Genomic DNA, 21,227 nt, shown 5'->3' on the forward strand with positions numbered 1-21,227 from the left:
AGCTAAAGGGGCCTCCTGCTGCCGCCATGCCACCACCGCCACGCGATTTCTGTTCTCATCCTGAAGCAAAGTTCTTAATCCGAGGTACTATTTCTGGGTTAGCGGAGTCTGTAACCTGAAGCGTCTGTAACCTGAAGCGGCTATAACCCAAGGTACCACTGTATATTTAAACCAAATCCTCCCTCCCAAACAGTGGCGTAGCGTGGGGGGTGCAGGGGGGGCGGCCGCACCAGGCGCAACATCGGGGGGGGGCGCGCTCGCACTCGCAGCTCTCTGCCCCTACCTGGCTCACTCACTCTCTCTCACTGTGCTGGCTGTGCGAATCCGATCCGAGCCGCCGGGTCATCGCCCACTGTGGAGGGGGGGGTGCCAGGCGTGCGGTGCAGTGCGGTGCGGAGAGAGAGCGAGGGACTATCTGGGGGAGGGACAGTGCAGCGGGGGGGGGCGCAAATTACTTGCCTTGCCCCGGGTTAGGGGGCACAAATTACTTGCCTTGCCCCGGGTACTACAACCCACGCTACGCCACTGCTCCCAAATAATCCAGGGAGCTCTAGTTTACAATTCACAGAGCTACAGTTCCCAATACCCCAAACAAACTACAGTTCTCAGGGTTCTTGGTGGTGTGCGAAATGAGCATTAAACATATGGTGTGTATGCATTTTGCACCATGTGTCTACTCAATCAAGACCTGCAGAAAGCCATATTGTCTGCATAATAAAGCCCCCTCAAGAAGCATTCATTTCTAACCAAAGTAACTCTGGATAGTCAGCCTGGTTTATCAGTTCCCTGAGATGTGACACACAGTCTCCTGACAGACATTATAGGCTTTGCCCTCCTCTGACACAGTACACCATTTTCCAGCTAAGCTGAGAGACCAAGACTGATGATTCTGTCCAGCATCTTTAAGGAACTGGAGCAGGTGTTGTGGTCTGCAAGATGGCGGACTTCACCTTTGGCAGGTCAAAGAGAGAAGAAACTTTGGTGGAGTCTCTTATCTGTCTTCAAACTTTGTTATGCAGTGAAATCTCATAAGTCTGTTTATAGCTAGTTCCATCTGAACTTTATTTTATTTTCCAGGATAGGCAATATGCATCACAGAAAGCTGTAATGTTTTGTGTATCATTGCAACAGGTAAAGGTAAAGGACCCCTGGACGGTTAAGTCCAGTCAAAGGTGATGTTAAGTTGTGGGTGAACATATCAGACAACACAGCGATTCTTCAAACAGCTCTTGTTTATTCACAGGCCAGAACAGAACTGAAGGGTTCAGCCAGCCTGCTTATTTGAGCTCCACTAGAACGCAACAGTAACCAATCAATCAATCAATCTTTATTACGGTCCAGAGACCCAACAAATCATTACAAATCAATACACAATTCATACAGCCTACCTCCAGGTTAAACAAGCATTTTGTTTAGAATATGTGAGGGCGATCTGGCTGCGACATCTGTCACCCCATTGATCGCCAGGGTTGATTTGGCTGATCTGGCTGGCTAGGCGGGTGTCCCCTTCCTCCCTCACCGCTACATGTGCGTCCCTCCCGAAGCTGCGCGCTCGGTGGAAGAGGACGACCATCCCAGATAGAAGGAGTGTACCGTTCTTCGGTCAAGGGTATACGATAGCTGCGCTCACCTGCTAGAACCTCCAAACTAGCTCAACAGTAACCATTTTCTGTAACTAGCCAATCACTGAACATCACTTTCGATCCCTTATTTGCATATGTGGACCTGAACTATCTACAGTATCCCCCTGCTGGCCCAGGCTGAGAACTTCAGTACATAACAGGTGACTATGGGGTTTGGCGCTCATCTCGCTTTCAGGCCGAGGAGCCAGCGTTTGTCCACAGACAGCTTTCCGGGTCATGTGGCCAGCATGACTAAACTGCTTCTGGCGCAACGGAACACCATGACAGAAGCCAGAGCTCACGGAAACGCCATTTACCTTCCCACCGCAGTGGTACCTATTTATATATTTGCAGTGGTGTCCTTTTGAACTGCTAGGTTGGCAAGAGCTGGGACAGAGCAACAGGAGCTCACCTCGTCGCAGGGATGCCAACCTTCTGAATAGCAAGCCCAAGAGGCTCAGTGCTTAAGACCACAGTGCCACCCGCTCCTTACATTTGTATTGTAGATATATACAAACCTGCAAAATATTTGCATATGGATATTATTTTTCAGACAAAGGCCACAAGATCATTAATGGTCAAATAATCCCTGTTCAATTTTAATTTCTGACTTCTTTGCTAACATTTCTCTTTGAATCCTGTTGAAAATACTTCTGTCCCTCATGTTGTCATTCCACTTATATATTTCTCAATTTTAACAGAGTGGAGACATTCATCTTTGTTGCCAACAATTAAAACTAACCCACTTCATAAGAAAACACTAAGCAAAATTATTGTTTTAATTTACTGCAAAACAAGGCAGAACACCTGGCACATCATGTTATTTCATTTTACTGTATGTGGAATACATGCAAGTGCCATAAATAGGTTTTATTTCCAAACTGTTCTACTGTCATGAAAACTCAAAACCGACACTGCTTAATATTTTTAATTACTTTATTTTCTTTTGAAACACACAAAACAAAACAGGCACTGGGGCTTAAATCACTCCTGCCAGCCACCCCTTATGCTACTGAAAGTCCTGGAACAAATTAAGTCCTAATGTGGCTCTAAGTTGACCTCGTCATTAGGCAAGAGAGATTAGAGTGTGCTTTTCCTAAAGCATATGGTCTTTGAACAGTTGTCATCAACAGGAGACGTGACTAGATTTTACCAGTCAAACACGCATGGGCCATTTCTGGACTGTGTACTAGATGATGTGATTACACATTACTACCACTAAGCATCTTCACCTTTGGCATATGTTGCAAGAAACTGCCTGGTAGTTGGTTCTGCCTAGCTGACTAGTACAAATATCCATCTATCATGTCTGGTAAAGTTATGCCACAGTTCAGAAGAAGCAGATAGAGAGCTCTCTGCAAAATATGCTAAACATGAAGGTTTCTTTTAAGTCAAATGATGATGATCCTATCATACTTTACCTTACATAACCAGCTCCAAAGAGGTACAATGTAGCTGGTTCCCTGGGATGAACAAAGTTGACCTAGTATACTTTCTTCACTTTTCTCTGAGGGCCAATACATATTATTTATCCAATAATAAATAACAAAAGTAGCATATTGGGAGAATACACTGAGTGGACACACGCAGAATCTGGAAGCAATGAGCTTATTTCAGTGTATACCCAACTCTGCACATCAATCTGCACCAGCCACACCGTCCCTAAACTGCTGGAAATTAGGTAAAAGGGACGAAAGTAAAGAGATGGTCAGATTTTGAAGCATTACAGTTGTGCACCAAATGATTGGAGACTGCAACATATTGCCAACTGAAATTACTGAAGGTTGGACTGGTTTATGTTTTGCCTTTTTTGGCAGTTTACTATTTTTGCGTTGATACAGTGGTACCTCGGGCTAAGTACTTAATTCGTTCCGGAGGTCCGTACTTAACCTGAAACTGTTCTTAACCTGAAGCACCACTTTAGCTAATGGAGCCTCCTGCTGCTGCCACGCCGCCAGAGCACAATTTCTGTTCTCATCCTGAAGCAAAGTTCTTAACCTGAAGCACTATTTCTAGATTAGCGGAGTCTGTAACATGAAGCATATGTAACCTGAAGCGTATGTAACCCGAGGTACCACTGTATTGTATCTCCATGGAAGCGGTTGCAATACCGTAGCTCAGTTAAGTGCATTAATACAAAATATTATGTAAAAGCAGAATTGGCATGCAACTGGGACTTTGCTGATTTATGGGTTAGGAAAGGAGGAATGCTAACTGGAAAATAAATAAGCATGGGGGAACAAAACATACCTCGAGTGTCTTTCATCACCCATTTGCTTGGCACTGGGAGCTGGGATTTCCAAAATCTAAATGCTCAACTAAAATACATTAGTGCCTCCCAGGATTTGTTTTTCGTTGCCAAGGGGTTAATATAGGGAAGATACACTGACTAGCTTGAGTGCAGTTGAACACCCTGAGGGCTATTTTGGCAGCTGTAATGGAAGGCCTCAGACTATACCTGCAAGGAGGCTCTCCTGTTGCAGGAAGGATGAAGCAACATGTCAAAACCTGCTCATAATAATCATGTTTTCCAGCCTCACAATTATTTCTAGGATGACTGTGCCACAGACAGAATAGTCGCACAGTGACAGTACAGCCAAAGGCTATTCATATCCACCACAGAGGCAGAACTGTATAGGGAATATCAGCATTTTTTAAAATAGATTACCAGATTACAAATGTTAACACATTATCTGTCATGGGCTTCGATTGCTTGAAACCAGCAGCCCTTCAGCAATTGAATTGCAGACTTTTTTTCTAACCAGTGCATGTACAGAAGCAAGGATTGACACCCAAAACATACATGTCTATGCAGCAATGACACAATGACAGCTTGTAAACTATATATGGAGCATCAACTCTACTCTGAAACAGCACGATTCACCTCAGTAGCATTGACTGGGCAGTGACTGAAAAGAGACATAGAACTGAAAACGCAATAAGTATTTTAGCAGAGGGCTTCCTCTTAAAAATGCTTGGAAATTTCTAATTAGTACAAAATGCAACTGCTAGGTTAGTGATGGGAACATATCTCATCAGAACTTAAGCAGCTATACTTTGTTGTCAGTCCATTTCCAGGGCCAACTGAAAGAACGGGCGGTTAAATATAAAAGGGCTTTGATTGCTTGAGCCAGGCAGCCATTCAGCAATTGAATTTCAGACCTTTCCCCCTCAAATCATATATACAGAAGGACTGTCTCCCAAACATACAAGTCGATGCAGCAGCAACACTATTATCATTACAGTGGTACCTCGGATTAAGTACTTAATTCGTTCCGGAGGTCCGTACTTAACCTGAAACTGTTCATAACCTGAAGCACCACTTTAGCTAATGGGGCCTCCTGCTGCCGCTGCGCCGCTGGAGCACGCTTTCTGTTCTCATCCTGAAGCAAAGTTCTTAACCTGAGGTACTATTTCTGGGTTAGCGGAGTCTGTAACCTGAAGCGTATGTAACCTGAATCGTATGTAACCCAAGGTACCACTGTATTATAACCAGCTCCTCTTCCCAGGGGAGCCCAGGGCAGCAGTTTGTCAACTATATAAACCCTCCATTGCACACAGAAACTGCACATTGTAGCAAAAAACAAAACAAAATAAAAAAAACCAACCCACAGGGCTGCCCCCATAGGTAAATGGGGCACTCATCTCCCCCCCCCCATACAATTCCCGTTACGGTGTACGGTCCCTTCCAGGAAGTATTTTGAAAGGCTTTTTATTGTTATTGCACAGCCAGTAAATACAAAGCCGCTTAAAACATTTAAAGCGAGGAGGCAACTGTTGGACCCACTCATACATACGATACAGGCCCACACCTGAAATATACTCAGAGTTGCAAAGTGATTTCATGCTCTTTATTCAGCTCACAGTGGTGAGGACAAATGAATGAATGTCCCCTCAAAGTATCTGCTTTATATACATTGTTTACACAATGGGTTGCACATGATTGGCTAATTCCGGAATTCTACTGTAAGCCAATCAGGTTGTGGATTCACTTATATCTGGAGCTGGATTGGGTGGTTCCTGTCAACCAATCATACTGCTGCATTGTTCTAGGACCAATCAGACTGCTGCATTCTGAATCCTATTGTTCTAGGACCAATCAGACTGCTGCAATTTGGATCCTATTGTTCTAGGACCAATCATACTGCTGCAGTTTGGATCCTATTCAACTCAGTACATAACACCACCTATGTAAATATCTCCAATGTACTAATTGTGATGGGGCAGGAGAACTGGTTGGGGCACTAGACTCTGGCCAAATCCTGAGGTGCTTAACTGAAGGATCACAGATGATTCAAACAGGGAATGCATCAAACCAGGATGTGGTCAGCTGGCAGCTTTCCCATTGGTGTGAGTGTCATTTCCATCACCCCCAATTGCTGACCATGTGTTGGCCGTGTTAACAGGAATGGGGAGTTCAGTAACATTACCACAAATTATAATGTAACTTGAGTAGAATGGGGGGGGGGGAGTTCCTTTTTGCTTTGACCACCCTAGTTTTAATATCCCGCTGATCATCTTGTGCTTAGCACATTGAGCCTCAAAATACCAACAGGCCATAGAAACTCATTCAGTACCATGTGCATTGAATGTGTTTGGCCCATGCTGTGTCCTTTCAGGAAGGAGTCAAAAGTCTCCATTTTAAAAGGCTTCAAGCAGTACAGGAAGCCTACCACACTGCCAAGATAGGCTGCTCAAGTGATGAATTGCCCTCACACTTGCCATCTGATTATGTTAGGTTGTTTACTGAAACCTCCATCTCACCAAGATTACTTTGGGTTGGCAATGAGATTTTCTTCTTCTTCCCAGTTTCCAGCCACACTCTTATTGTAAAGCAAGTTATGAAACTCTGGAGCTCTAACAGGCCTCAGTCACAACACTAAACAATTACAAGACGTATTACCTCAAGCCTTTTTACTGAACTGTGCAATTCCTAAAAGTCAAGAAAATTGACTTCGGTACAACAATAGCACCCTTGTACGTGTGGTTTAATTTTTCCACCTACCAGCTAGTTCTTAGGCACTAGAACCAATTATTGACAAACTCACCTTGCCTAAAAATTAAGTTTCAGTACTCTCCTGTAGCACTTGGAAAACATATTAGCATGATAAAGGACTCAAAATCTGCTAAGCAGCAACTCTGCACAAGGTTTTCTCACTCTTAGTTATTTCAGTCTGTTCTCTACTGTCTAAAATTAGGAAAGCATTGTCAAGAAGCCTGTTCTTTCAATAGTCGTTGCAAGTTTGCCAGCAAACCAACCAAATATAATATTTCTTTTTTCCTAAGGAAATGTAAACAGTCTGAACTGATTGCATTGCACGACACTGTGCTCAGAAACAGCTTATTTGTATTAGATGTAACAGCGTATCTAGACTTCTTGTCAGAGGAGAAAACACACCTGAGGACGCTGAGCTTTCCCCAATCTCTTTCTCCCCAATCAGCAGGATAGGCCATTTGCAACTCTCGGTCGTAGCTGAAGGCCTTTGTTCATGACAGCACCGACACTTCACCTTCCATATCCACCCACCCCCTCCTTAGTACATAAACTGGCTTTCTCCGTTATTTTTGTGGTACGGTATCCCCCCACTCCCACTGCAGAAATGCAAGATATTCCTCTCATAAGAATCACTGTGTATCAGAAATGTAACTAGGGTTTGTTTATTCATGACGGCAGCAGCCCCAGGCTCTCTTGAAACTGCTAATTTAACCAAACTGCAAATTACTCCACTTTTCTTTCTGTTTTTTTTCCACGTTGGCTTCCTTATACCGTTCCTTTAAAAACCCAAGACTTATACCATGACTGCGGATAGCGTAGGAGCTATTAACTTATCACATTTGTATGGTGCCAGTAGCAACAAATGCAGCGAGGCAGACCTGCTGAGCCACCGTCATGACAAAGGCGCCTCTGGAAGGTCTGCAAAAGTGCAAAAAAAAGCGGGTGACAGAAGGGGGGGGGGACCCAAAACATCCAAATGAGAACAAAGCACGCTCAGTGGTGCTGACTGCTGGGGAAGGGACAAGGGAAAGGAAAACCAGTGGGGAGGTGGAATGGACTGGTCCTCTTAACATCACGGTCCCAGAGAAAACAAAAGACACAGAGCACATGAGGAAACAGAAGCAGAATGGTGGAATAGGAACATATGACTGCCACAATGCAGAACTAAATTTAGTTAGAATAACAGTACCAAGAATTGCCCCTTTTAAAGTGAATACAGTGGTGCCCCGCAAGACGAATGCCTCGCAAGACGAAAAACCCGCTAGACGAAAGGGTTTTCCGTTTTTCAATGCGCTTCGCAAGACGAATTTTCCTATGGGCCTGCTTCGCAAGACGAAAATGTCTTGCGAGTCTTGAGATTTTTTTTCACTCCCCATCCCCTTTTTCTAAGCTGCTAAACCGCTAATAGCCTTTTAGCAGCTAATCCGCTAATCCCTTAAACCTTTAATAGCCGCTAATAGCCGCTAAACCGCTAATAGCGCTAAGCCGCTAATAGGGTTGCTTCGCAAGACGAAAAAACCGCTAGACGAAGAGACTCGCGGAACGAATTAATTTCGTCTTGCGAGGCACCACTGTACTTACAAAAGAGGGCCACAGTTTTCTCCGCTTATGTTGCATGGGAAACACAGGCTTGAGGCACTCTACATGTCCCTCACAGCATCCATTTCCACCCTCAGATGCCCTTAAATGTGAAGATGGAGGATCCTTTTTCCGCCTGGAACGTTAGGAGTTTATTATGTGCTTGTAAAGAGCTCTCGCCACAATAACAGCGCTCTTGGAAGAACAGCAGGCTGTGTCACAGTCGTGTGCCTTGCACACTGTTGCTGCATTACTGTTAATGGCCAGCCAGAAAGGGAGAGCCAAATGGAATTTTCCTTTAATGCAATAACTTCGGGCCTTGAAACATCATTTAATATAACTGCCAAAAAAAGCAGGGCGGCGGGGTGGAGGAGAGGATCTGTTTTCAAATCAGCCATTTTTGGCGTAAAAGTCAAGTGCCGCTAATTAGGAGAATGAGTGATGAATCATAATCCCAGCATCACTCATTAAACAAAACTGCATTTATCTTGGATTTACCAGACTGAGTTTTAATAGTAAAGAATATAAATTAATTCTGTCGCTAAAAATCTCCCAAAGTTTTCCACCATGAAATAACAAGGCTCCACATTACATACTCCTCTTCATCCAGGAACCCACAAACGCTTTATGAATATTAGCCCCATCCTGCAAATGAGGGAAGCATCGCAATTAAGAGGATAATGTCACTCATTCAAATGCGTGTAATAAACCCAAGGCAACACACTCTGGTGCTTCTTGTTCCCAAAACCACTGTTCTGAATACAAAGAAGGAAGGAAGTGCTATGGCAAATTCGAAAGGCAGGCCAGCAAGCTAAAAATTGTACAAGTCCTCTTCAAGCATTCAAGCCTTCTGCCATGTTGGAGGAGAGTGAGGGCAAGACCTGTTTCCTCCATCACAACCCCACTGCTGGCTCCATGTTTTCTACCTGTTCAGAAGGGGACTTCTATAGCAGGAAACCTTTCCTCCTCATGTATGTTTCCATGAAATTCAGGGTTCTAGATCGCCCAGGCTGCTTACCTGAAGAATGCTACGGATGTTTCCTTCCCAACAGGTGGAAAGCAATGGAGACAGCGATGAGCTGGTGGACTTGTCTCTTCACACGTTGCAAAGAGAATGACTTGGAAGGCTTTAGTCTCATCCTACCCTGCCACGCAACATCCTTTTAGTGCAATAAGACGAGAACAACATGGTGGTGGGTGGCAGAATAACAACGGAAGGTTTATCGAGCTTTGAAATAGGTTTCCTCTTCACAAAATCGCCCTCCCCAAACTCCAACAACACCTAATACCTCATTTAACTCATGAGCACACAGGTGGTTTTTAAGAGTAACTAGAGATTAAGTCACAAGATTGAACTGCACAAATTTAAGGTACTTTCTTGGCTTCACCGGCTCTGGGGATGCTTGCATTGTGCGCCCCAGAAGACAACATCCTATATCACAGATTTCTGAGTCGGCAACACAGCAGTTACCCTTATTAAAGCCATTACACGTACCCTGGTCTGCATTCCGGCACTTATGTGATTAAAATGGATGTCACTGGCTACAAGTAAGGATGTCACCCTGGGTTTCTGTTTCTAGTTCTGTCACAGCCTTCCTATGGGACCTTGGAAAGACAATTAACCTACATGTGCTCTGCAAAAACAGAGGCAATGGCCCCTTCACAGCAGACTTTAATTCATTCATATCTGTGAAGTGCTTTGTGAAAAACAGATGGAACACAGGAGCCAAGGTATTTTTAAAATGTTAAGTAAGCACTGTGGATGGAACTTGGCTATTTTGAAAAACATGCTTCTCTGCCTTTCCTTTTTTATTTTAGTAAACCTAACATTTTGCCTGGCGTGCTCTGGTCCATGGGGTCACGAAGAGTCGGACACGACTAAACGACTAAACAACAACAACAACATTTTCCTCAGCTACCAGGTGCATATCAAAACCACAGAAACACAGAACTGTAGAGTTGAAAGGGACCACAAGGGTCATCTAGTCCAACCCCCGCAAACAGGAATCTTTTGCTCAACATGGCACTCAAACCCACCACCCTGAGATTCAGAGTTTCATGCTCTACCAACTGAGCTATCCAAATTCTGTGGCTTGTGTTTAGCCTCCTTATTTACCTTTGTTTGTTTTAGCTGTTCTTATTTTTATCTGTAAACCACCATGAGCCCCTGACAGGGGAAAAGGTGGGAAACATGGATGGACAGATGATAGATAGATAGATAGATAGATAGATGATAGATAGATAGATAGATAGATAGATAGATAGATAGATAGATGATATAGATAGATAGACAGACAGACAGATAGATCCATTCCTGGCACCACTAGGTAGGATGATTGCCCCTTGCTTAAAATGCTGGAGGGCCACCCCCAGTCATTATAAACATTACCAAGTAACATGGGCCAATGCTCTGACTCAGTAGAAGCAGTCAGTGGGGTGGTGCAGGCAGAGAGGGGTTGCCCACCTGCCTTCATAATCCCAAGCACAGCTGCCAGTTCCTCAGAGGAAGAAGTGTGAGGCTCGCAGTGTGAGCACAATGGCAACAGATTCAGGGCCGTCTTACCCATAGACAGTAGTGGTGCGGGGCACCGGGGCGCCAAGTTATGGAGGGCGCCAGGCGAGAGTCCGGGAAACACCGAATGAGCACACTGAGTGAGCAAGGGTGCGTGTGCCACTCATGCTGAGCGTCAGCTCGATTTTTTCCCTTTTAGCCTGCAGGTGCCGAATTCTTGCCCTCGCTCACTCGGCGCAGGCCCGCTCACTTGGTATGCTCACTTGCCCAACGGGGTCCGCTCACCGCCCTCACTCACCTCCGCCATGCCACACCGAAGCAGCACCGCGCCCTGAACCTCCACTTGCCGTGGTCACCGCGGCACGAAGCAGCCAGCTGAGCCAGGAGGCGCCACATACAGCCTCCACCTCTTCCGCCCTCCAGCCACTGCCCGCCTCCTCCAGCCCCGCAAAGCTGGGCACGTCGCTGGCAGCGCTGTCCCATCCCAAGAGGCTTCCTCCACCGCTGGTGGTGTTCCCTCCCTTAAAAAAGGTTAACAACTCTGGGAAATGGGGGCAGGCGGGCGTTGGAGGGATCTTTGCACCACAGCGCTGGATATGCTTAAGACAGCCCTGGTCAGATTGGCTCTGCCAACGTACCTGCACTGCGCTAATCTCACTGCCCCTTACACGTCACACCCTCAGGAACCAGCCATCAGCACTTGGTGTTGGGGAGGCAGTGGAGCAACTCCACCCTGCCTGCACCATGCCTCCACCTGAATTGAAAATGGTAATAAAACCACCAAATGCAATAGACATTTGACGCCCAAGTTCGTTAAACAACGAATTCAGCTGCGCTGTTCTACTATGCCAACACTTCATTCCGTCCTTTCCCCCCCGCCTTTCCTGCTTCTCATAATCTAATACCTCTACCTTGCTATTTGCAGAATTACACATAAAAAGACCACTGTGCTGCATGCAGTCTTCCCGGCCCGTGATACAATTGCAAGGCCACCCTCATGCCCAAAATACATTAAGCCGTTTCATATAAAATACTTCTGGCATTCCTGCAGCACATTTTAAAAGGCGACGCTTGACAACAGAATGGAAAGTAATTTAATGGGGAATGATTCACAATAAAAGGAAAGAACCTTTGGGTAAGAGCGGTTATTTCAATAGAAACAGATTTGGTTTTAAAGCTGGGGGGGGGGGGGGACAAGGAAGAATTTGGGGGCAAAAGCTGTGGGAGCAGGTAACGGCCCCCTCCCACCCCGTTTTATCCCGATAATAAAGGTTAAAATACAAGCAGCAATTTCTGTGACAATATTTCAACCACTCTATTGAAAAGTATACATTATTCCAGTTTTAAAACATATATATATATATCTATAATGGAAAATGAAAAACATTACTAAGCTAACTTTCATTTCGTCTTAATGGCAACAACTCCAATGAAGACCGACTGGGTTAAACCTTAATTGCAAGCAGTTGGGCTCAAACTACACTATTATTATTTCTCCACATTTGTCAACCCAAAGCAGGCTGGGTATGCTTGTCTTGCACTCCAAGCTACTTGTGGGGTTTCAGAGCCAAAGGGAAGAATGGAGAAGGAACAAGGATTTCCATAGGCCCAGGTTTGAAACCATAATGTTATGTACTGAAGTTCTCACCCAGGGCCAGCAGGGGGATACTGTAGATAGTTATGCAAATAAGGGATCAAAAGTGACATTCAGTGATTGGATAGTTTTAGAAAGTTGTTACAGTTACGCTGTACTGGAGCTCTATATAAGCAGGCTGACTGAACCCTTCAGTTCAGTTCTGTCCTGGCCTGTGAATAAACAAGAGCTGTTTGAAGAATTGCTGTGTCGTCTGATATGTTCACCCACAACTTAACACATAAAATGAAAACAAAGTGGAGGGAGGGTCAACTTTTAATGTGTGCTTCTTATTGTGTATGTGCTTTTAGCAGGCGGAGGGGTGACTTACGACATGCTTCGAAACCCTGTTATACTTTTCTTCCTAAAAGGCTAGTGATAGTGAATGCTACCTTCCTGAAGGAAGCTGGATTAGACACTGTCCAGTGAACTTTGTGCCCTCTGGTGCTTTAACAGTCTCAATCCTCACTGCTTAAATCATAAGCAATCCTATTTCTAGTACAGTTCACCTAGGCAGGGCTCCCTTTTGTATCCCATCAAGCTCACATAATACTGCAGTTATATACAGTATTTCCGGGGAGTAGCAGTTCAACTGGAAAGGCAGCTGTGGAGGACATTGATCAGCTGACCACGTGCAAGGACTGAGGAAAAACACAAAAGGAGAGGCTAAGGACCTCCAAGGAATCCCCAGCTTAATGGTACAAGGACAGCTGGATGAAAGTTAGACCAGGTCCATTTACGGGGTAGTAAAGCTGTACAGCAGGACACATATGATGGATGGATTGCTTCCAGATACTTGAACAGATTCAGCATCATTTATTTGTTTCTAGTCATCAGACCATTCCAAAACAAAGTTTAACACATACGCACAGAAACTAATTCAAACATATAGATAAAACACGAAAAAATGTAGGGTGCTGGATTTCCTTGACAAATCACACCCTAACATTTAAAAACGGAAAGATCATTACTCTTAACAAATGAATGACATGAAATAAAACATAAGTTATGCATATCTGAATACAATTATGTAAAGTAAGAATAACCTTAAAATTCAGAATCTCCACAAAACACAGTATACTCTCTTTAAAAAATTCTTCTCTCGTCAATTACCACCCATAGAAAATGAGCAGTTTTCAACAGTTGTATATATATTCATCTTGTCTACTCAGTATGAAAATTATAGACTCTTGGTCACCCCCATCTCCCCTTAAATCTGTCCCAAATATTGGTCTCACAAAGCATTAGGTAAAGGGAAGCAAATAACAACAACCTTCAATCTCAACTAAAATGAAAAACAAAACTTGTGACTAGCAAATAAGATGCCGGAGAAAAAATGTTCCACACTGGTCTTTCATTTAACACAATAGGTTTTAGATTCAGTGACTCTTTACTTATGAACAGGGCTTTTTTCTGGGGGAAAAGGGTGCTGGAACTTGTTGAGCTTTTTTTAGGAGGGGAGCACCTAAAAAAGCTTCTCTTCTTATGTCGCCACCCTCCACAGTGCCACACCGATCACCGTGCTGCTCATGGCCACCATCACACAACTCAGATCTATGACTCCACCTAGCTCCTAGCTGCCCCTAGCCGTGATAGGTCAAGACGCAAGGCCAATTCATATCTCCCTTTCTTCAATCCCTCTCCCATATAGCGCCATTGGCCTTTCAGTTTTCCAGCCAGGCCTCTATCATTTCACACATTGTTTCAGCTGCCCTAACCAACCACCTGAGTCTAAGAGAACAAGGGAGGCAGGGGCACATTTATTTGACCTGCACGAGAACCAGGGGTGGCTCCCAAACCAGCGCAGTGGTGGCCAGACTTAGCCCTCCAGCTGTTTGGGGACTACAACTCCCATCATCCCTAGCTAACAGGACCAGTGGTCAGGGATGGTAGGAAAACAGCTGGAGGACCGAGTTTGGCCACCACTGAGGGAGACAGCTTGCCGTAGTTTTTAGCACCTCTGTGGCTGGTGTTGTCAAACCAGCATCTGTTCAGGGCTGCCCTGAATCACCCGGCGACTTTACTGTAAGAACTTCACAGTGAGTTCCGGCACCTATTTTTCTTGGCAAAAAGCACTGGTGACGTCCAATTACTTCTTTGCCAATTCCACCTCCTCATGTCTGCCCCCAGAGCATCTCAAAAATCTGGACAGATTTCCAGGGGTTTGTACAGGGGACTGAGGAGCATGCAAATATCATCTCTCCTCTCCTGTGAGTGGAGTCCTTCAAGTGGATTGGACATCACCCTATGGCCGGGATTCAACTAACCCGACGTGCTAGCAGAAAGCTGTGCAAGGGCTCACACAAGCCCCACAGGGCTCTCTCCCCTCTCCTTCTGCCACACACACACCCTGTGTTTCTCCCACATCGCTCTGTCTGGCAATGCTAATGGAACGATCCGAAGAGTGCGATGTTGAATTCCTCCCTCTGTGTTTTAACATTAGATGTAAGTTGAATGTTTGTTTTCGCTGTAATTATGTAGCTTTTGATTCACGATTTTATATATTATGCTGAATTACAACTGTTGATTCCCCCCCAAAAAAACCCCCTTATTTACTGTAAAACGCCCAGGAGACTTTACTCAATGAAGCAGCTTACCTATGACATAGAATAAACATACTTATTCTAAGACTAACAGGACAATTATAGGGCAACAGTTCTCCACGTTCATGTATAATGCTGAAATTGGCACCATTACAACTGCTTTTAAGTTTGCTGCTTTCTGGTATTATTTCAGTGTTGCCCAATGTAATATTAGAAGCAAAGTTCCTAAGGCTGGAACAGTGTGAATTGTCAAAGCAGAATGTGGGGAGGGGAGTACTAATTTATGTCTTAGGCAGAGGGGAATATTTCGCTCCAAACAAATGTGCTGCTCTATATATTGCTACATACAAATAATTTACCCTAGACTCTTTGCTCTTTACTCCTTGCTAATAAATAAAAAGACATTGGCAAGGTTTATTCCGGCCGAACTGCATCATTTCACAAAGTGTTTGTTTATGAAGTCGTCCTTTGTCTAAATAGAAACAATGCTTTAAAACTGCAGCAGAAAGCGAACATTTTGTGGACCTAATACAGAGGGGTCAGCCGAGATGCTACTATACTATATCAAAAGCATCATTCTGAAGTTCACTAATCTATGGTTCCTTCCAAACATCACATCCCTTCATGACTTTGAATAAACAACATCCTTGATGTCTCAAAGACCAGGACATATTTAGATAAAAGTATTGATTTTAAAAGCAAAAGAGGGAAAATGCACACCTACTTATGCTTTAATTTCTGAAAGTCTTGGGTTTGGATGTCTGCTACATGGTCACACGGCATCACAACACTAAAGAAAATTAGATTTTGTAGCTAAGATGCCCTAATGCCTCCCCTTAAAGGAATTAGCTGCTCAGTTTGATTACACATTTTTAGGGTGTTTTCCCCCTTAAGGCAGTTTGGAAGCCAGCACATGCTTAGCAATCTGATCACCAAAGCATTAGAAGGATTAAGAAGGAATCTGATTTGGTCCCTAGATACCTAGCAGCAATCCCTAGGGGAGATCAAATGTACCACTGAACCCTAGAGCATGATAGCGTCTTGGGACTAAACAAAACGTTACACAGAAGACACCAACACCTATTTCCTTCCTTCCTTCCTTCCTTCCTTCTTCTTCTTCTTCCTCTCCTCCTCCTCCTTCTTCTTCTCCTCCTCCTCCTTTTAATTGAATGCAACTGTGTGAATGGCGCAAAGAGGGACTGGTTAGCTATTGCCAATCTAGTCATGTAACTGCTTAAAATCCTGTCCACACCTCAAAAAAGACGTAGTTTTCTACTCGCAGGGGCAACATCTGCTACTGTGATACTGTGTACAGTATCTATTGTGTTAACATTTAGTTTGGGTCTTTATGTTTTTTGCTGTGGCTAGAAATACAATCTGATTTAATGCAAAATAAAAATATAAACCATGATTTTCTGGACTTCATTTGCAGCTGCAATAGTGCAGACATGATTGATGACTGTTTACTTAAGGACTAGGTGAAATAATCCAAAAGTTGCATCCAACTAAGTTAGATTCTGAGTGCACCCACAGAAATTAATGAAGCTACTTTTAGTAGGACTAATGTTGAATTCAACTCCAAGGGCTGAATTCAACTGGTCTCACTGGCGCCATGGGGTTCCCTCGCTCCTCCTATCCCTAACCACCCAAATGGCCAAGGGTTGGGAGGACTAAGATTTGCCACTGGTCTGATCCAGCAGGCTCTTCTTATGTTCTTAATTAACAAAAATAAAATAAAATAATGAACAACCAAATAAGTCTTCATTCACATTAATGAAGTCTGGGTTCTATCTCTCTTTTAATATTATTTTTAAAGCCATGGAACTAAGTTAATACTAGCATAACCTTAATATAGGACAATTGTTCAGTCGTAAAGCAAGAACGTGGCCGTGGCAGGGAGAGAAGACAGACAACAAGAGAGGCTTTTTTGGTAAATGTTAGCTGAAAAGAACAAAGCAAAAAAGAACCCCACCTCCTAAGTGTAAGCTATGGGCAAGACACCACATTTTGGTTCATTAAAACAAAAATAAACCAGGTAGCATTTCATTAAAACACCAGGGAACAATGTTACTTTGAAATGTCACTTTCGCCTTTAATTAGTACACTCTAATGATACGTGTGTGTCATTCTTGCCTAATGGAAGTTAGGAGTGCATGTGGAATCTGGGTCACATTTCACAACTGGGAGCCACGTAGGTAAACACAGAATAAATTATGTTCACTATCAAAAGAGGGAACAATTAAGGCAACACCTTGGTTGCCAGCATTCTGTACAGTATGAGGAACCACCTCACCCGCCCATCGTCACATTGTTCGAGCAACATTTAGAACTACAGAGACATTGAAGTGGTCAAGATCACACCGTCGCCGCAGCTATTTTAGCCCCTCTGCTCAAGAGTGGCTTCTGAGATCTGGCTAAGAAGTTCCGCATGAACACAAAGCCCCAAACGTATTTTTCCAGCTATATCTCTGAGGTGTGACTTTGAGCAGGGCCACCTTCTCAGAGACATATATTTAATAAAAAGTCACAACATGGCCACCAGCTTCCAAAGGGGGGGGAGTCCTATATATCACCAGGTTGCAATCGGAGGAAAGAAGCCCTTGCAGAATAAATCAAACTCTTACAAAATGGACATAGATTCTTTTTTTTAAAGAAAGAAAGCATACACACAAACACAGAGTTGTCATCCTTCAAATAAAAAGTTGTAAATAAATTCTCTTTATTTGAAATACAAGGAAGTTGACAGGAGAAGGGCACATACACAAAAGATTTAAAAGCTCTTTGTAGCAATGGCAGGAGATAGAAATCCCAGCGCCAAATGGGATGTTCAGGGTGTTTATTTGAATGTCAGAACCCAGGATGCTCTTGCTAACATTTCATGGCAGTTCCGGTGCTTAGGCTTTAAGAAAGACTGGAAGGAAGAAAGAAAGCAGAAACTGAAAATGGTTTTAGAGTGAGCTTTTAATGTACAAGCCATTCCTTTATGAGCACTTTGCATGAAGGATTTTGGGAAGCCTCTCACGGCATTTAGCCTCCTCACCTTTCGTGAATGGGGATTACTTATAGACTTCCACATCTGGACAACCCCCCCCCCTCCCCGTAATAAGTCTTGAAGAAATGCCAGTAGGGAATTAAACTAAGCCAAAATAAGGCTTTCTCTCTCACATACATACACAGAAAGAAAGCAGTTGGTTTCTTTTTACCTCATGATTACAACAGAAGCAAAATATCTAGAGTAGGAACTGAGCTAGGTATACAGCTTTTCATTTTTTAAAAAAAAATAGTGTCTAGTCCATCAACAAATATACCCTTTTCTGTGCATACATGTCTATCAAAGCCTACTTCCAATATTACACAGATCTGTTCCTATTTCCTGGTCAAGTACCCTCAAATTATGTTGTTTTAAAAACTCCCCCCAAGTCCTTGTCCTTTTACAATCCAACTTTGATGAGTCTTCTTCATAATGTCAGCTTGTCTTGGATTCTTTTCATGAAAATAAATAAATGATACTTATATATCAGTAAGGTTTCAAGGGCATTTAGTAGTATGGTCTATATTATTCTTCCCTACTTCCTGCATGATTCTATGGCTTTGATTATGGCTTTTGTACTTTGTACCCTCAAGGGCCAGTTACTCATATAACAGATAACCCTGCAAGCATGACCAATATTTCATGAATGCTCATGGACTTCAAAATTCAGATCTTTAAGAGCATGTCTCTATAATCATAGTTCACTGTTTTAAGTTACTTTTATTCACTGTGTTTTATCTTTTCGTGTCACTTTGTGACTTTTTTTCTTTTGTTTAAAGCAGCTGACAAAAGCATTAAATAAATTTTCTCTCTCTTTCTCTCTATAAGCACCCACCCACAAAGGCCAATGCAAGGCCAGTCTTCTTCTTACATGATGTCAGGGCAGGTAAACCAATGATAGCCAGTGGGACATGAACTCTTTTGCCAAAACAGGCCCATTATGAGCTCTCAGGTGATCAGAATAAGAATTACAGGACAAGCATAGTGAACTTAGAAGCAGTATACAGTGATACCTCGGGTTAAGTACTTAATTCGTTCCGGAGGTCCGTACTTAACCTGAAACTGTTCTTAACCTGACGCACCACTTTAGCTAATGGGGCCTCCTGCTGCTGCTGCTGCTGCTGCTGCGCCGCCAGAGCACGATTTCTGTTCTCATCCTGAAGCAAAGTTCTTAACCTGAAGCACTATTTCTGGGTTAGCGGAGTCTGTAACCTGAAGCGTTTGTAACCTGAAGCATATGTAACCCGAGGTACCACTGTATAAAGGAGACAAAACACACAAACAGAACAGAAAGCCAAAACTGGACAGGAATGGAAAAGATCAGTGGCATGGCTTACTTTATGAAATGGCCCCTTGCTAATTATCACATGTATACAGGTTAATTATGAAATGAATAGAAACACTAACAACAAACAACACTACTGTTGTTGATGTCCTTTAGAACAGGCTGTCAGTTCAAGAGCTTGCCATCATAGCCCTAGGGATACCCCAGTACCAATAAGCCTTTGCCCTTTCAACTTCAATTGCATTTTCCCTTAAAAGTTGTCCCAGAGGCCAACAAACTTCATTGTTATAATGCATCTCCAGTCTCTCACTAATATAGATAGGTTGCCTCAATATGCAGCTAATGTTTGTTCACAACAATTTGCTTGCCTTTTTAATGGCACTCCAAGATCAACAAAGGATCATTAGATAGGCAGAAATGTAAAACTCTTCCCCATCCATAAATTCCCTCAGGTCTTGATAGGTTAAAAAAAGAGAGATCAGTTTAGGAGTATGAAACATATGCTTACCAACTGGGCAGCGGGGGACATACTTCTCCCACAATTACCTTGCTAAAATAAACCACGCAAGAATGTTGCAAAAAAAGTGGATTTTGACATTTCATATTTTGTTGAATGCGATTACTGCACTGGCAATCACCGTCTCTTACATACAAATTAACAGCCTACCATCTGTCAAGTGTTTAGATAATCACAGGGTTTAATGCACAATATGGTTATTAGAATGTGACCTGACAAAAAGAAAAAGAACACAAACCTAATTTGGACTACAAAATCTATGATCTCACTTGCAAAAGACACTTTGACAAGCCATTATTCTACATTTTGGCTCCAACAGTAAGAAAGATCTTATGCATACGTAATTCTATTAGTCATGCAGCCAAATGCCTGTGACGATTACTTTAAACTATAACATTTGCTTGGTCATACAGTATTTTGAATGGATCCTTACGCAAACATTTGTGCCTTGACTAAGTAATTGAACGTCCCTGGGTTCACAAGATTGAGAAACAGAAACCAAACCACTGGGTCATATATAAAAAAACCCAGAAAGCTTATTTTGCAATTTGGTATGCACTATTCTCCAGTACAGATTTTAAGGACCAGCTGTATTAAAGTTCTTTAAAATCATCCACAATGTAGAACCAAAATAAAAAGCTAGCAGATTTTCTGAAAAGTTGACATATGAAAGAGCATTTCTGTATCAGGTCTATTCCATACCAAGCTGTGTTGTATGCTAATGAGCATCATTAATATTGGTCATTTTTTAAGCATAATGACACTTGTTTGGCACATCCCATATGGAGCACTAGCAATACTAGTTTTTACCAGCTTTTGAGAGGGTGTGTGTGGAGTACTGATAGCCATTTTTCAAGATTATTAAAACACATACACACAACTCTCTTTTGGTAGTATGCAGAAAATCTATCCAGTTTCACACCTCTTTAATGCTTCCTTTTTCTATGCCTCTCAGAAACGTTTGTTGATATTCAAGGTTAATAACGCTCGGAGCAGACCCACTGAGATCCATAACATGACTCTGGTGGGCCACAGCTGCCAAAAAATTTGTGCTGGCTCTGCTATGACCATCAGAAAAGCTGGGATATGAATGTTTTAAGAACAATGAGATGGGTTTTCAAAGCTTTACTTACACTACCGAAGAACCCTTTCTATAATAGAGATTGTGAATGTCCCCAAGGGACCACAGAGAAAAGGTAAACAAGAGGGCCCGCAGGCGCTGTAAATGGGAAACGCTATTTACAACTGTATTGAACAACACATATCCAATAGAGCGAAGCCTCCAACTCTGTATGGTGGCTGCAAAGAGGACAACAGAGTAGGATTAAATGTACAGGCCATATGCATTTTGCCGCCATTCCATATTTATGGGAGGGAAAGGTTTTTCCCTCTCAAAGAAAGCACGCATCACTTTAATTATACAGCAGCAACTTTATTGCAGCACCAGAATGTCTATGGCCGCTGAATGTTTCGTGGACCACACGGAAAATACTTCCGGATTCCACCTAGA

General features: G+C 43.1%; 2 protein-coding genes across 5 annotated transcripts in view; one reads left to right on the top strand and one right to left on the bottom strand.

Moving 5' to 3' along the window:
- Nucleotides 1-11,087, top strand: part of LOC310672864 (uncharacterized protein) — a gene marked incomplete at its 3' end in the record, with an annotated part of 139,615 nt that extends 128,528 nt beyond the window's left edge. The window contains exon 3 of the mRNA XM_083430518.1: nt 10,908-11,087. Coding sequence (XP_083286644.1) covers nt 10,908-11,087 — 180 coding nt within the window. The remainder of the gene's footprint in view (nt 1-10,907) is intronic.
- FHIT (fragile histidine triad diadenosine triphosphatase) overlaps nt 1-21,227 on the bottom strand; it is a 1,035,351-nt gene that overhangs the window by 938,779 nt on the left and 75,345 nt on the right. The window lies entirely within an intron of this gene.

Source organism: Podarcis tiliguerta (assembly GCF_965153285.1).
Source record: "Podarcis tiliguerta genome assembly, chromosome: 2".
NCBI classification, from domain to species: Eukaryota; Metazoa; Chordata; class Lepidosauria; order Squamata; family Lacertidae; genus Podarcis; species Podarcis tiliguerta.